The 17,028-nt window shown below is 38.9% G+C and overlaps 1 protein-coding gene across 3 annotated transcripts; it reads left to right on the forward strand.

Moving 5' to 3' along the window:
- Positions 1-533: 533 nt before the first annotated feature.
- Positions 534-12,745, forward strand: zbtb34 (zinc finger and BTB domain containing 34). 3 transcript variants are annotated; one of them, XM_015043054.1, is made up of 2 exons: positions 534-752; positions 5,946-12,745. In XM_015043054.1, exons 1-2 carry the CDS (start codon positions 735-737, stop codon positions 7,506-7,508), a joined length of 1,581 nt encoding a protein of 526 aa, XP_014898540.1. In that variant the 5' UTR covers positions 534-734; the 3' UTR covers positions 7,509-12,745. The 3 variants fall into 3 exon arrangements, with proteins under 3 accessions (XP_014898540.1, XP_014898539.1, XP_014898538.1); XM_015043053.1 differs by having other exon boundaries at positions 746-834; XM_015043052.1 differs by lacking the exon at positions 534-752 and adding an exon at positions 1,938-2,047.
- The last annotated feature ends 4,283 nt before the right edge of the window (positions 12,746-17,028 follow it).

Raw genomic sequence — 17,028 nt, forward strand, 5'->3', positions numbered from 1 at the left:
AACCTATTAAAACAAATGAACGATGCAACATGCAAGGTTCCAAATAAAAAAAAGTGTAATTTAACACTTTTTTGGGGGTCAAATTACATTTTCAATTTAGATTTTGTTTGTTTATATTATTATTATTATTATTATTATTATTATTATTATTATTATTATTATTATTAAAAATAGTGTCTTTATTATCGTTCTCTCATGTACAATGCTTATATACTGATATAAACAACATATTGTTTCCTCTTGGAGCAACAAGAAGAAACAGAAACTCATTCAGTAAAACCCCATAAACTTGCACATTTGATCCTGTTCTGTTCTAGATCAAGTTACCACAGAATAAATATTAACTTTTTTACTGTAGTTGGAAAAAAGAAAGTTAGACTAAACTGCACAATGTAATTTATTTTTTCATGAAACATAACCTTCAAACCATCAGTTAAACTACTTCAAAGAAAAAGACACGAGCTTACTCTATTTTTCCTTTTCTGCGAGTGCACGTCCCCCACTCCGTCATACATTAAGAACATAATATGTCACCGTACAACACTGACACAAGCAAGGGAGGGGCTGCTCTGCTGCAAGATACATTAGATAGAATGAATGCAACGAGCCTAAAGAACACTTCCTGTTGATGCAAAAATTGCAGCAGAAACTGCCTGACACATCTGGACTTGGAAAAGGGGGGGAGGCCTGGCTGTAGTGTTAGCGAGCTGCTGAGGGGAATGGACAACATCTAAATGCCAACCTTCAAGACGGTGAGTGTGGTGGACTTCGTCTTTGGCATGGACTGGTGACCGTAGTGCGTTTGTAATGTCGGCACGTCGGTGCCTTTTCAGCGTAAGTAATGGCGAAATAATTACCTACGACCGTACGCTAGCTGCTATCTACTAGCCAGCATTAGCCTGTGGGTAACGCTCGGCGCTGAAACGAAAGTGACTAGTAAACTACGGCTATCCGTTAGCACTGGCTAACTAGCATTATAGCGGTGTAATATTATAGCCGACATAGTTTCCACCCGCGTTCGACGTTATAACTTGGTTATTAACTCTCAAAGGCTTGACAGTTATCAATATAGTAATGAACTGGAGCCTAAGATTCATGCTTGAATGACACAATTTGGAACAATTTGCTAAAGTAGTCCATTTCTCTATGAAACTTGATTGTAGGCTAGCTAGTGTAGCTAGTTAGCATCTGCTTGTTTGATGCTTAACACCCGGGTTGTCCAGCCCACTGAATCGGCTGAAAGTGGTTAAGTAACTTTAACCTGACTTTAAGCTTTTTGTTGGAGTGAGATATAGTCGGTACTTGAAATTAAAATGAGCTCGACGTGACAGTGAAGCTAGCGTCAACGATAGCAGCTTTGCTGTTTAGACCCTCTCCTCCTCCCCCATCATTACCCGCTGTACATTAAAGTTTGAAGCTGTTCCTATTTCTTCTTATGTGCCTTGGCAGTCGACACATAAGAGTGTGCACTGTATGCCTCGACGCTTTCGTGGACTTGTAGGAGGGTGTTATTATTTATAAACGCAACTCCAGATTGAAAGTAGTTAATTTATATATGTGGTGTAAAGTAAAAGGTTTTTTGATAAACTATGATATGATAACTAAAATATGATATGGCACCAGGGCTGCATTTAGATTCCATCTGTCAAAAACTTCACTGGGTTTCCTGGGGCGTGAGGTGGGCCAGCAGATATGGCAGCACACTTTGTTACAATTTGTTCTAAGAAAGTGAGATATGGCAGGACAAAGTGCAGGGACATGGCATATTATTTTTCAGTAAACCTAGGTCTCCTGGGTCACTGAAGGTAGGGTTCACTTCTGTATATATTTGACAGTCATTTGTTCTTCAATTCAATAAAAAATTATCCTTAGAAAAGAATCAGTATTAATGTTGACATTTGCAACTGTTGCCAAGCTTATTTAAACAGAAACATTCGCCAGATTAGATTGTTGCTGCCAAATGAGTTGCAGTGTTTGTTTACAAGTGCTTTGTGGTATTGAACCCCCACATTCTTTTGTTATTACAGCTCTGTGTTTGCTTTATGTGGTGAGTAGTTAAATTGTATTGATTCTAATTCTGTTTGTGTTTTATTATTTTTCACTGAGAGGCATAGAGCAAACTGGTCAGCATTCAAATACTCAAAAGATGCAACAAATGGCTAATTTTCGGTTCTTCTTTTGAGTTTAGTGCAAATCAGATCAAGGTTTGTTGATAGGAAAAGATCTTGCTATCACTTAATTTTCTGCTTCATCTATAAATACTTTTTCTACAAGTGATCTTATATATATTTTTCTTTAGATATAGTCCTTTAAAACAAACAAACAAAAAAATAAATAATTTTGCAATCAGCTTTCAAAGAAAACCGGATCAGCCAGGTATCAGTCAGAAGGTGGTGACTGATAAAGGCCATTAAAACATTAATGGCCTTTAAAATGCTTCACACCACAAGCCACATTCCCATATTTTTAGCTCTCTTTTTAGTCTATGCATAGAGCACTGTCCTCTACATTTTCACTTTGCACTATGAAAACCCATTAAGGTTTAATTCCACCAACCAGTTATGACTCCTCCCATCCCTCTAATTGCCCTCCTGCTAAAAGAGGACTACAGTAAAAGTTATTGTGCATTTAGATATTTACAGCAACTGAACAGCAAGCGGTCACTTTACTTGCACTGACTTCTGTTTTAAGGGTGCTGTATCAAATTTAATTTGTTTTACCCAACAGGAACCTTAGTCGGTCCACTGTCTTAATTTGGTTGGCTAATCTTTAAATTTATTGGTGTTTTTATTAATAAAAGCACAATGCAAACTAAATCAAATGTAAAACATTTATTAGGGATGTTTGTTGATGGTGTCTTGTTTTAAAGCCGATGAGGAGGATAAAGACAGGCCCGAATGTTTTAAGATTCTAATTTTTCTTCATCTGCTTAACATGTATTTAGCCTGAAATGAAGAAAGAAAAGAAAAACGAGCTTCATGTATTCCAAGCAAATCCAAGAGAACCCACCCACAAGGCTCAACGTAAAACCTTCAGCGTGCCGTGCTGATTTCTTCTCGCTACAGAAGGCTGTGTCGTTTTCAGGATGTGTGTTATTTTCACTTCAGCAAAGTTATGCGCATCTTACTGTCCCCTAGGCTCTCCACGGTCTATTTTTATATGGGTGCTTTACTATCTGTTTTAAATTGTTCTTCATTCTGTGCTGGTTAAGCAGTTCTGTCCCACGTCTGGTGTGGCCCACAAACAGTTTTTCAAAAGTAGGCAAATGCTGCCTGCTGATGTTGAAGAAAGCATAAACTGCTTTCCTGCTGACTTTTTTTTTTTCCTCCTCTAAATGACAAGCTTTTTAATATATCTTTGTGGACCCACGTAGCAGCAGCATCAAGCTCATTATCTAGCAAGAAATATGAGCTTAGCTCCAATTGCTTTGTTTTTTTGCGTCCAAGCCAAGCATGTGATCCTCACACATCATGTACTTTCTAGTTACTGAGCTTACATTCTTTGTCTGCCTTTCCATTTGGCTCCACCCAGTTTACATGTAAAGAGTCTGTCAGTGTGAATATGTTTTATTTATTGATTGCAATGGCAGGAGTGAAAATCAACCCTCTTCCTATAGATATTTCTTGCGCCTCAATGCAGCCTCTGTGGCTAAGAATACAGGTTCATTGGACAGATGTCTTAAAAAGATGTCTTGGCAAGCTTTCGCAACTGGAGAAAGTGTTTACATCCCCGGTGTGCTGACAGTACTCAGTTTGCATAGGATAGTGCTGAATAGCCGGCAAGGGTTATGAGGGGAAAAATGTGGGGCGGTCGAGGAGGTAGGAGAGAACAGTGAAAGCTAGACAGTCTATCACAGCCTAACAGGATAGTCCAGCATATTTGAAGTGAGCGTCTGTCAAAGCTTTATAAGCAGTTAATATCTTATTTGAAATTGATAACTCTCTCTTGGCGTTTTAATTTGTTGAATAAAAAGCTTGTCCTAACAGACTTCCACTTTCTTGAAAAAAAACTCCATTCTCCAAAAGTTTTCTCATCAACCTCAAACTATTAGCATGTACGCACTGAGTGGCTGTTTACCAATTATTATAAACAGAGAAAATGACGGGAAGAGGTGGTGCACCAAAGACTTGCCTTTTTCAAACACCAAGAAAGTAACATTTTTTAAATCACAACTAAGTTGTTCCAGCCTCTTGGAAGAACTTATTTGTATTTACTTGCAATAAACATACTGGAGTTTGATTTTGAGGCCATTTTTTACATGTTTTTAAGAGTTAATGCCTAATTTCAAACCAGTGTTTTTGACAACCTAATGTCAGGGTAGGTGAGACTCAAACGGGATGTGTTAGTGAATGTAGAAGACGGTAACTTTGCAAACGTGTTAATTACCTCTTCCTGACTGTAAGTTATAATTTATAGTCATTGTTTTTTTTTAGGATGTATATCCTTAGAAGGCCTGCTGCGTAGCAGCTGAATTCAACTCATAGCTTTTTAGTAAATGTTGTCATAAGTGACAGAGTCTAGAAAGATTATCACACATAGGCAGTTGCCCCACATGAGTTGATCCTGGTTGTAGTAGCTTTTCTTTTCAAGCCTTCTGAAGAATAGTAGGTGCGTGCCGACCTTCTTTGCAGAACCAGATTTTCCTCTTTCTCTGGCAGGTACTGTATGTACACTATATCTTTTTCGGTCTGGCTCCAGTGACTAACGTTTCACTACAGTCACTGGCGGGTAGACTTTGAACAGCCATTTGCGTAAGTTTTATCTGCTTTCCCATCAATTTCCTTTTAAGGTGTAACTATGTACCCAGCACCTTTCTTTTTAACGCTAACAACACTATATCAAATTTTTATGACAAGATCATAATACACCTGCTCAGCATAACATGACCAAGATAGCCCTGAGCCATTATGATATGGGCTACACTAGACCACTAAGGGTGTGGTAACAGATTGTTGAAGTCCTATAAGTTGTGAGGTGGGACGCCCATCAACGGAAATCGTTTGTTCAGCATGATGTAAGATGTTCTATTGGATTGAGTTTTATGGAATTTGCTAGTTGTGCTTCTCAAACCATTTCTAAACTTGAGGATCTGCAGCTTTAGCAGCCTTGCATGCAATGATCTCTGATGCACTGTGTATTTTAGGTATACAACTGTTAATGACATCAAGCTGTATTAAGGTTTTTAAATCAATTTAAGGAAACGCTAGGAGGAAGTAGAACATACAGTAATGCCACTGACAAGCCTGCCCCGTCATTTGCTGCACATTCCTCCGAGTGAGATGGTTGAAAGAAGGTCTGCATACTTCTCCACTTTCTTTTGCTAATAAGAAAGACATCTAATGCTATTTTTAAATATTTTGACGCTGCGAAAAACAGAATCATGGTGTGCAAACTAAAGAGCCTCCACCCATCACATATATCAAGTCAAAGATGTTTTAGTTCACAGCTGGCAGCTATGAGCATAAAGTCTGTTAAGCTGCAGGCAGACTACATGAGGAGATAACCTGTTGATCTCAAACGGCAGAAAGGAGAAATGCTTTGCACAGGAAGCATTTCAAAACAAACTCTAATTTGCGTGGGAGTCGATTCTAAGCTTCTCTTTCAGCTCGAAGCGCTTCAGCATCAGATGAGCTTTTATTGTGTCAGTGCTGCCAGAAAAGTTTCATTTTCATCAATGTCAAACACTTATAAATATTATAGATTATTTATCAGCAGTTTCTTTCCCGATATGGCCTCTCTCAGCTCTTTATTCATTCCTATTTCTTTTCCTTCTAACACAACAGATGTGGGGGGAAGTGTTCACTTGTTGCCTATTGTGTTCTAGCTACTAACACGTGTAAAGGTTACTGCCTTTATCCCACAGTGGTCATGGTATTCTGCATATATTATAGTGTGGGTGTGTGTATGCAAAATATTAAAACAAGAATTGTTTTTGCTCTTCTCAGGCTGTCGACAAACTGGAGAAACATATCCAAGAAATGGACGACGGCAGCTACATCGAGTTTGATGTGCCGGAGTTCAGTAACACAGTTCTGACCCAACTCAACGAGCTGCGGCTGCAAGGGAAGCTGTGCGACATCATCGTCCACATTCAGGGCCAGCCATTTCGAGCTCACAAGGCCGTCCTGGCGGCCAGTTCACCCTACTTCCGTGACCACTCAGCCCTCAACACCATGAGTGGCCTTTCCATTTCAGTCATCAAAAGCCCTGAGGTGTTTGAGCAGCTCCTCGCATTCTGCTACACGGGTCACATGTCCCTCCAGCTCAAGGATATTATCAGCTTCCTCACGGCGGCCAGCTTTTTGCAGATGCAGGCAATCATCGACAAGTGCACCCAGATCCTGGAGAGCATCCATTCCAAGATCAGCCTCCCAGTTAATGCTTGTAGCCCAGATAAAGACAGCTCGCAAATCAGTCGCAATGGTGTAAACGACAGCAACCTGTTCATAAACCCTACCCAGATCTCCCCCCCTTATTTCCCCCGGCAGAGCCAGGGAGTCGGCGAAGCTCGGTCGGAACAAGCAGGCAAAGGCCAGGGCCGGGTGCGGCAGCAGCAAGAGGAGGGGCAATCAGATCGTGGCAGTAGCGACGGCGTGTCAGAGCATGACGCAGTCATCGAAGGTGAAACCGAGCAAATAGAACTGATTGGCAAAGATGGGCAAGTCACAGATGTGCATGTGAAGGTAGAAAAAAACGACAGGCCATCTTGCTCAGATAGTTCCTCGGCTGGCGACGATGGTTACCACACAGAGTTTGTGGACGGAGAACAAATTGTGGCCGTAACCGTGGGTTCCTACGGCCCAGTCATCCAGCCTGCTGCCTATTCTTACTCAGGGCTGTCCTCCTCCTCCTTCGTCAACCTCAGCAACTCCAGTCCTTCTCGCTCCATCCTCAGTGGCTTCAGAGGCGGGAGAGCCCGATCAAAGCGCCCAGTGGCTATCCCGGCAGGGGTCCTGAGTCAAATGAAACCCGCTTCGGACGACGCCGAATCAGCCGTGGGCTCCGCGGGGTTGGAGAATGACGTACGAGAGCGCAGCCTCCGGAGCCAGTGGTACCCGTACAACGAAAGACTCATCTGCATCTACTGTGGAAAGACCTTCAATCAGAAAGGGAGTCTGGACCGCCACATGCGCCTGCACATGGGAATTACCCCATTTGTTTGTAAGTTCTGCGGCAAGAAGTACACGAGGAAAGACCAGCTGGAGTACCACATCCGTGGCCACACAGACAATAAGCCCTTCCACTGTCAGATCTGTGGTAAATGCTTCCCATTCCAGGGCACCCTTAATCAACACCTGCGGAAGAAGCACATGGGAGCGTCAGAGGCTAGCAATCACACGGACTCTCCGGAGAGAACCGAGGATAGCTCAGGTCAAAAGGACCAGGGAGACACACCAGAGGGGATGGCCTATGAGGCGCAGTATGCGGAAGAGGCACCAGCCAATGAGATGGAGGAGAGTTCAAAATGCAGTCCAGAGGAGGCTCAGGCATCGAGATGTGATTTTTAAGGTCCTGCTTCAGGTTATGGAAGCTTTAAGATATGATTAGTTCAACTCAATCTAAAGGACTCGCCTTTTTTTTTTTTTTTGGAATCCCTCTGCTACGAACCTTTCTTGATACAAGCGTTTCTGTCAGTTTTTTTTGTAAAATTGATGCAGAGAATGAGTGAAAGAAAGTGGATGCTTTATTATAGAAATTCTTTCAAGCAAAGGGAGTCACAACGTACTATTTTTGAGGTGGTCCCAATAATCAAGACCTCCAGTTGATTGCTCTTTTTATCTTTCCATGTTTTTTAAAAAAGAAAAAAATATTTACAGAGTTATATAGGCATGTTGCAATAATTGATAATGTGAAAGCTCTGGTAAGATGCTTGTCATATCACCTTTTTACCTGACCTGTTTTTGCACATGTGGCCACTGGAGGTCACTTACTCACAAGGAATGATTTTTCTGCCAGTGCAAAGCTTCGTGTGACATATCCGTTTAATACCTCATGTTGCAACTACATACTCATAACAGACAGTATTTTAACTTCAGTGAAACTCACCGGGTTCTACCTCATAGCCAAGAACCTAGCCGGCACAGACGTGTTCACCGTTTGAAATCCGTTTTAGCTTTTATGTACAGTTTATCTTATTGCCAAACGCTGTAACACTTATCCTTTTTACACAAAGCCTTGATACTAGGGTGGGAAATATTCCTTGCTGATTGTATGGATTAGGGACAAAGTCCTTGTCAAATGTCTACCGTCAGCCAGGTTAAAATTATGATCAAGAAGGTGCTATGTTAGGAGTGCATTAAATCTACTAGCTTACTTGTGTGCTTCTGGCAAATATTGCGGACAAATTAATCGACTGGCCCTGTTATGATTTTCAAAATACGTTTTTACTTTCCGTCTGGCGATACTTGCTTTACGAAAACACTTCAGGATTTTATCCCACACATCACTACTGGAAGTCTCACTCAGTTGGTCCAGGTGTGGTTTTAGATACTGTCACCCATGAAATGGGTGAACTATGTCCACGAAGTAAAGTCACATGTATACCTCTTTACCCTGCAGGCTAATTTACAATGAATTAACATATGTGTGTGTGTTTTATAAAGAGGAAGGCTTCCAATGTAATACTCAGTATCTGACAGAGACAAGTGTAGTTGCTGTTAACTAAGCACAGCTTAGGGACCAGCTTGAACAATATGCAAAAAGAATGAACAAAGGAATCTCAGCCATTGCCTCATGGTTAATATCCCATCATTTATAAAAGCTCATTTTGTTTTCTTGTGTTTGTTGGGAACCCATTTAGGAGTGTGTTCCTCTGTGTCATCGTCTTAGATGTGGCATAGCTGAATTAAGGTTAAAAGATAAATATGTGGAAATGTGGTCAGTTTTTAAAAAAAAGTATTAGTGCACTTTGCAGAGTTAGGTTTCAGCTTAGTGCCAGCCCACCGATTAAAAGAGCAGAACTTTGTTTTGTTGTTCTTGATGCATATTTGGAGTATAACTTCAGTCAGAGAAAAGTACAACAACTTTGTTGCCATTCTGAAATCGTATAAATACTATTGGCTTAAAGTCATGCATGTGGCATGACTTTTTTATTTTTATTTTTTACCTATACTCATTGTGTTATTTGGGATCAGGGAAGGGGATCTTATTATGTATAAAAAGGCGCTTAAAGTGCCAAACTAACTGTTTGCGAGTTTAAAACTTAGCCGGGTGGTTCTGTTTGTGCTACTCTGCTTCTTTATTTGCCATCCAGCTGTTAAATGCCTTTTTTTTGTGTGTGTGTGTGCGTGTGTGTGTGTGTGTATTTTTAAAGAACACCCACTATAGACTTTGATTTTCTCCTATCTGGGCCATATGTTGAATTTTATGCCAATGAATTGAAAATTGATTACCTTATAGTTTATCTCATATAATTTCCATAATTATTGTACGTTTGGTGGAAGATTCTGTTATTTGCTTTTGCCTAAAATTACGTGAGCTTTTTATTTTGTTACTTCTCTGAATGTCCTTGCGTCATCTTTACGCTTTTAACGGAGGAGATAGTGACACCAAAATGTGGAGAATTTCTCTGAAATCAGCATGGCTCGCTTTACTTTAGCAGTGTGTACAAACAAAGCGCACGCTTTCACTTATCACAAGCAGTCTGTCAGCCTATAAATGTTTACCAAGTACAATTTTATATCTGTCAAACGCTGATCTGACCTCATCAATACAAGTTGCTGACTAACATAAATTTTTACCATGATCTTTACCAGTCTAAAAGTAAAACATCCATACCCGTTAGAATCATCTGTTGAATGACAAGTAAAAAAAAAAAAAAAAACTGTTAAATTAATCTTGTGCCAAGACATTACACCAAAGACTAATAGGTGATTTTTAGAGTCCGTTTTGATTATACTAGCTTAATTCTCAGTAATATAGGATAAGGTGATTGCTATTTGCAAGTTTGGTTTCTCAGCTTATAACAATCAATTGTGAAAGATTTAAAGAACATTTTCAATAGGTAAGTCAGTAATGTTATATTTTAAGCCATAGAAAAGTTCAATAGGTTTCGTAATTATTAAGTCTGCAAAAAGAACAAAAAGAGAGAGAGAGAGAACAGAGTGGCATCCTAAACCTCGTGCCTTGCCACAAGCTTTATACTTTAGATCCTGGCACTTGGAAATGTGCCTCTTTCTTGAGAATATGAAATAAAATGGCCACAACTAAAATTAGTGTCTTGCCCAACAATCAACATCAAATTGCTTCGTCACCTGACAGCCAGTCATTTCCAGCGTATTTCACTCATGGTGTCAGAACACAATGCAGTGCATAGTTGTGAAGTGGAAGGAACACGATGTAAAGTACAAAACCTGAAAAGTGTGGTGTGCATTTCGTACCTACCCAGCTCAGTGGATAATCTGTTGACGTTGATTTTACCTTGAGGCGTGTCTCTACCACTGTTGCGTTTCAGATCCTGCCAACAGTTTACTGGTGGATTGAAATCTACTTTTTGGTTTTGAACATGTTAATCATCCTGCTGTGACTCAGGCTGTGTTCAGTCTTTTGCAACATCCAATTACTTCTTTTGCTAATTAAGTGTCCCCACACCATGATTCTGCCACCACCATATTTCACCATGCAGATTAAGTGTTCAGGGTGATATGCAGTGATACACAAGGCATTTTACAGAGCATATTCTTTCACTTGTTTTCATAGCTTGTTGCCAACGTTGAACTGAATTTACTTTTTAAAAAAAAAAAGGTCATAGCATCTCCATAAACACCAGATTTGAGGATAGTGTTGCTAATAGTTGTCCCGGCAACACAAGCACTCACCTGAGCCGTGGTTATCTGTAACTCCACCAGGAATTGTTTAAAATAAAAAAAAATAAAAAACACACATCTAAGTGCCACTCCTCAAATTTCTCTCTCTACATATAAAGATACTTCCTTCTATTTCACAACTACATACTACATTGTTTCAATTTGGAAAAAAAATCTCTATAAATTGCACAGTGATTTCTGGTTGTAGTGTGGTAAATTATTCAAAAGGTTACGAATACAATATTAAGGCACTGTAAAAGTGTGTACCAAGAATGAGTTGGACCTAAATTTAATCTTTGTATTGGACTCAGCTAAATCTGGTCTCTAACTTTCACCGAGTCTTTTTTTTCTTTCAGTCTGTTTTTTATGGGGGGACATGGGGACGGGCCGTTGATTTTAACTGATCTTTGTAGCAGTTGATCACAATCAAACAAGGCAGACTTGTTTCCAACAAGCCAACCGACGGGCCCGTGTTCGCAGACTGTACTCGGACAATCTGAGTTATGCACTGTATTTGAAGCATTTCAGTGAAGGAAGATGATGCATGAAAAACAACAGTCTACTTCCTTTTTTTTTTTTTTTGTTATATTGGTGCAGGAAACTGCCTGAATATTCAGCAGATAATTAATGAATATTTGTGAGAGGGGGGGGAAAAAAAAAAAAAAAAAAAAGCTTATCCTCATATACTGTAGCCAAATTGCACGTTGCTCAGCCAGAAAATTATAAAAATGCTAACTGATAGATTTAACTTAAGTTTTCTTGTAATTGTTTCATTGACTGTGCACTTATATTTGTCAAAACTACATACCAGTTCCAACCGGAAAGTCTACTTTATCTCCTTATTTACATCTAAGGAACTCAGTAATAGTTCCCACAGTTATTTTTGGTAAGTAGGTAGGGATGTTGTTCCCTTAAGTGGTGCTTTTAGCTTATTAAATTATGTATTCATGATTGGTGAATGGAGGCAGAATTGTTTAAAGGCTTTTTATTTTATTTTTTTTTAAATAAACCATAGCTACTTCTTAGATAGTACACACTTCCAGAACCAACTGAACTTGAAACACTCTCAGATTGGCTCTTTGTCAGTTTTTAGGTCCACCTCTTCGAAAAGGAACCGGAGATGCATTTTGGGCCACAAGTAATCAAAAGGAAGTGTTTACAAGGAAGGCTGTCAGACTACTTCTTTTTAAAATTGCAGCTCGTCCTATTCCTTTTATAATAAACTCACTTCAGGTAGTTAACGAACACTGATACAGGCTTAAAACAAAAAATCACAAGTCTTCCATAGCTTTTCAGTCAGTTTCTGTCCACTGTGTATTATTGAAAGAAAAGCAATAACCTCTTTTTTTTTAATTATTTGAGAGAGTGATTGTGGGGTAATGGGATCATCAAGCCTAATGAAATATTGGCCTGTCATGTATCAAACACAACAATGTCAGGGAGCGGATGAGCTGAAGTAGGACCAGGACGATTTTAATGTTGCTTTATCTTTATTATTTTTTTTTCTTTTTTTTTTTTATAATACTTTGGATGGTTTGACTTTTTACTTTTCACAACAACAATGACAGCAACAACAAAAAAAAAAGAATATTCGATCAAAGTTTTTGTTGTTAGAGAGATGTTTCAGATGCTCATCGAGATGCAGAGGCAGTCGGTGAACTGCAGCAGAAACTGGGCGCTCAGCGGCACCGTTTATGGAGGTGCACGTCCAGCTGAGTGAAACAACGAAAGGGATTTTCGGGCTGTTTCGCCACTGTTATGGAGCGCGGGGCCGCCTGTCGAATATGTTGAGGTTCGGCGATCTCCGGCGGCTCCTCGGGATTCAAAGCTGTAGTTCAGGATCGGAGGAGAACAGTTCCTCCTAAGGTTTTCCGCCCTGCCCCTACACTCTGCACTATAAAGTGTCTGACTCTCATGTATCTATTGACAAGGCAAAAAAAAAAAATCAAAAACCTTGAACTCAGGGTATATATATATATATATTGATTGATATCCTTGGACACAGACTTCGTGTCTGTAGCCTAAACGTTCGCTTCTCCTCGGGCGGGGAACCCAGTCTTCAGTCCCCACACGTTCTGCCTCATGCTCTCAGTGAGCCCTTATGTCCCACAGAGCTAAAACCCGAGGCCCGCCGGAGACCACGAACCGAACCGTGACAGCAGAATCGACCCGGCTCCAGTTTGTTTTTGTTTTTTGTTTTTTTTGTCCACTCTATACACACAACCTCACAACCCAACTGTGAACCTCAGAACTCTACTGTTTTGTACAACTATGAAGTAAATGAAGCTAGCTACAGCTATAGACGTTGTATCTATTGCCATTTATGAATTTATTTTATAGCATGAAATAGATATATTTATTCAAATTATATATTTTACTCATAATCATTCTGTGCTGCTTCATTTTGGTTCTTAAGCTTGTAAATTGCCTTTTTATTATCTGAAAAAAAAAAATGTCCATAGAATAATGCGTTTGTAAAATAAAGACGCTGATTTGGCTTTGTTTTGTCTTTTCTTTGCATACAAGTTGAAGTTGGTGAGTTTATTATGCATTAATATCTGCTTGCAAATATCTAATGATTAGAAAAAATTCTGGAGTTCAATGCTTTGGATCAGCATTCATGTACAGGTGCGGCTCAATACATTCGAAGAGTAAGATATATTTTAGTAATTCAATTTAAAAAATAATAATTCACAAATATAGTTTTATTACACTGAGTGCTATATCAAGCTTTTTTTAAGGTAAGATTAGAATTTTACATGAAAGCCATGAATGGGATTTTTATTCCAGAAATGTCTGGACAACCATGAGGAAAAAAAAGTCATTAACACCCTGCAAAGAGGTTAAGTTAAAATAGATTGCTGAAGAAGACAGTTGTTCAAAGTGCTATATTTATGTAATACTACTGGAAAATTGAGTGGAAGGTAGAAAAGCAGGGTAAAAATCCACAAACAAAATGGATAATTCAAAGCCCATTTAGGATTTTTTGGGGGAAGTTCAGTAGATGTGGAGTTGGAGCTTCAAGAGTCACCACTCGGGTTTTTGTTTGCTTTTTTTCTTGCATTTTTGCCTTAAAGCTCCGCTTTTTAATCGGTTTGAGTTAATATTTGAATTTTCAGAAATCATTTCGGGTATTCATTAGCTGCTACAAGCAATAAAAACAGACACAAAAGCTTCACGTCTAACACCGTGTGTGATAAAAGTATGCTTTAAAATTTCTTAAGCTGAAGTACTGAAATATGCTAGTTGTTTGAAAGTATTGGATTTATTGCACCTGTTATAACACAATGAGCGTGAATGAGAAAGTAAGTATGTATATGTGCAGCTTGGCCCTCCAGAGGGAGCTAGAGAATCATTTTTCAGAAGAGCAGCATTCATCACCTTCGGCCTTCAGTGACTGTGTTTTAATTCCACTCCTAAAATAATGATTAAAACTAAATACAAATCCAGAGTGATAATTAGCAACTTTTGCTTGTTAGATCGCAGATATTCAGAAGCAGTTTTCTTCGCCTTCCCAGATAAAACCGTGCCCTTGGAAATATTGTGATCGGTCCAAGTCACAGAGGCCAAGTAGCAGTGTATAAAACAATAAACGGCATTAGTCCCAGATGCCTGGTGATAAAACGTGAATTTATCACCGGTCTTGATGGTTTTCCGGCTAAATTCTTTACATAATTTTTGCCAATGTTACTTTTCCTGTCCCTGCTGTGTCAGAAAAAAATGCATCCGAGGGGAGAAACACTTTAACTGCACGGCACATGTGGTAGGACTCAAAGGGCATTATGTTCACTATTTTTTTTTTTTTTAACAGAATCAAGTGTCTCATAAATCACCATTTGCAGCTGCATGCTACATTAATATAATGCTAACTATAGTGTTTCTTCTTCCCCTCAGTTAGTTCCTTCGCTCTGCAAAATGGGATGTAAAATTTGCATCATTTAATGCATAAAAAAAAAAAAAGAAAAAATCGAATAAAGTTCATGAATTGACAGTGTTATGGGATCGTAAGCACATGCGATCCTGAAATAACAGCCTAAAAAATCTCTGCTTGGAGGAATAAGAGTTTTAAAAGGAACCACTAAACACAAGGCCAGGAACCCAGAGGTTGCTGTGTTTCCACAAGGATCTTTAAATACAGTATGATGTGATGCGGGTTTTTAACACCGACGTGGACGGATCTGAGAAACTCTGATTATTGTGTCACGCTTTCCCTGAAATGCAACTTTTGAAAGGACACTTTCATGTCTGTTCGACTTTGAGGCGATCCTATGACAGCTGCTTTGAAGTGCTGTGGGGAAAAAAAAAAAAAAAGTATCTGTACTCTTGAGATTATTCCTGTTTTTGATATAAATTGCAGTTTTCATCATTGGGGGAAAAAAAAAAAAAAGCAATAATAAGCTTTTCTTGGGGGAGTGAATTTGCTGGCGTGCTTTGAATCATTGTCCTCCTGCATTACCAAAGCACTTTTAAGCTTAACGTCTGAATTTGATGGCCAGACATTCTCCTTCTGGAAATACAAATGCTGCTGTTATATCAAATGATAGCACAGTCATTATTTGGACACAAAGGGAATATCACTGTTCAGTAGTAGGGGACGTGAACCTGTTTTATATTGCCAAAACTTTGATTGGCATGCTAAGAGCTGACTGACTAGCTGACTGATTAACAAGTTAATATCAACTTACAAAGCTCAGAGCAACACAAAGATAAAATATTTGGCACAATAAGCACATCCCTCTGAAAATTGATACTAAATTTAAAATACTAAAATGAACTGTGATGAGCAACAAACGCATGCTGTGGAAAATGTTATCGTACTCTAAAAAAATGAACCCGGTTTATTGTTTTACCCACAACAGCATCAAGATGTTGCTTGTCTGTATTATTTATTTTTTATTTTTTTAATTCTTTCTTTACATTTCAAGGAAGTGGAAAAGCAGGAGAACACAGATGAGTTTCTCCTCCTACACACAAAATGTTAAATTTAAGTCTTCTGGTCCTCAGGTCCGTTTTGTCCCGGGTGGAATTCCTTTCGCAGCCCGATCAGTCTCACAAAATAGTTGTGACAGGTAGGGAAGGTTAACCTTTGACTCCAGTTAAAAACTTCCAGTGGCTTCTGGCGTGCCTGCGCCAAGTGTGACAGAATGGAAAACATTTCAAGATGGAAATGTGCGAAAAGGAAAAACATAATTTCCTCCAAAGCAGTAGCACATTATCCACAACCGAGTCGATTTGAAGCAGTTATGTATTTGTAACGTTAGCCGGCAGCTAGGTAATGCTACATGACAGAACAGATCCAATAACGTAGGAAAACACTGAAACAGAATAGGTTGAACCTTATGTGTTGTGCCGTGACTACAAATGCCACGTCTGTGTGTTTGTCTTGACCACAAGTTTGACATTTTGGTCTATACCGAAAAGTAACTCTATATTGGCCAAACCCATCTAATTAATCAAATTCGGGTGATTTAGTCACTAGGAATGCAGATGACTTTGACAAACCTTTATGAATGAATGAATGAAGTCCAGTTGTTGCCGCTAAGTATGGTACAATTCATCTTTAGTTTTAAGGCGCTACTATGTTTTTCTGCAGACAGATTAGAATAACTTTTTACCTTTAATAAATAAAATCCACTATTGATTTTTGATTTTGCTCAGGTTAACTCTGTCTCATTTAAAATCTCGACAAAAGATAAGCAAAGTGGGAAAAAAATGTGAACAGAACAAGTCTGTAGAGAGTCTTATAACTTAGCTGAATTTGTTTTCTGCCCATTTTATTCTTTTTTAGTATAAACAATTAGAAGTGTTCAGTCAAATCGTGGAAAACTTGCAACTTAATCTCAGCGTGTTTTCTCAGTTTAACTCAAAGAGTTAAAGGTTAACGTATTGAGGTTAATCGTATTGAGGTTTATCTAAACTCCAGTAATTGTGGCTCATATTTTAGTCAGTAATTGTCCTTTGTTAAATTTCTTTGACAGCTGATTTTAGATGCAAGTTGTAGCATTTAGTTTGATTTTTTTTTTTTTTCTGCAGCTGGGATATCGAACAGTGGAGTGAGAAGAATGTGGCTTCTTACAGATTTCGGTAACACTTTATTTGAAGGGGTTGAATAAGACTGACATGACACTGTCATAAACACCTGTGCAATTACTGATTGCACTTTAAAAATTAGGTAACTTTATGTTATTAAATGTAAAGTTTAAACAGTAATGATTTCCTGGTT

Source organism: Poecilia latipinna, unplaced genomic scaffold (genome assembly GCF_001443285.1).
Source record: "Poecilia latipinna isolate Pla-1442-1.1 unplaced genomic scaffold, P_latipinna-1.0 Scaffold613, whole genome shotgun sequence".
NCBI lineage: Eukaryota > Metazoa > Chordata > Actinopteri > Cyprinodontiformes > Poeciliidae > Poecilia > Poecilia latipinna.

Bases quoted from the DNA above. Each gene is read 5' to 3' on its own strand.
- zbtb34 (XM_015043052.1), top strand. From the start codon at position 1,961: ATGAGTTGCAGTGTTTGTTTACAAGTGCTTTGTGGTATTGAACCCCCA. The intron at 2,048-5,945 runs GTGAGTAGTTAA...TGCTCTTCTCAG, and splicing joins CTCTGTGTTTGCTTTATGTG to GCTGTCGACAAACTGGAGAA.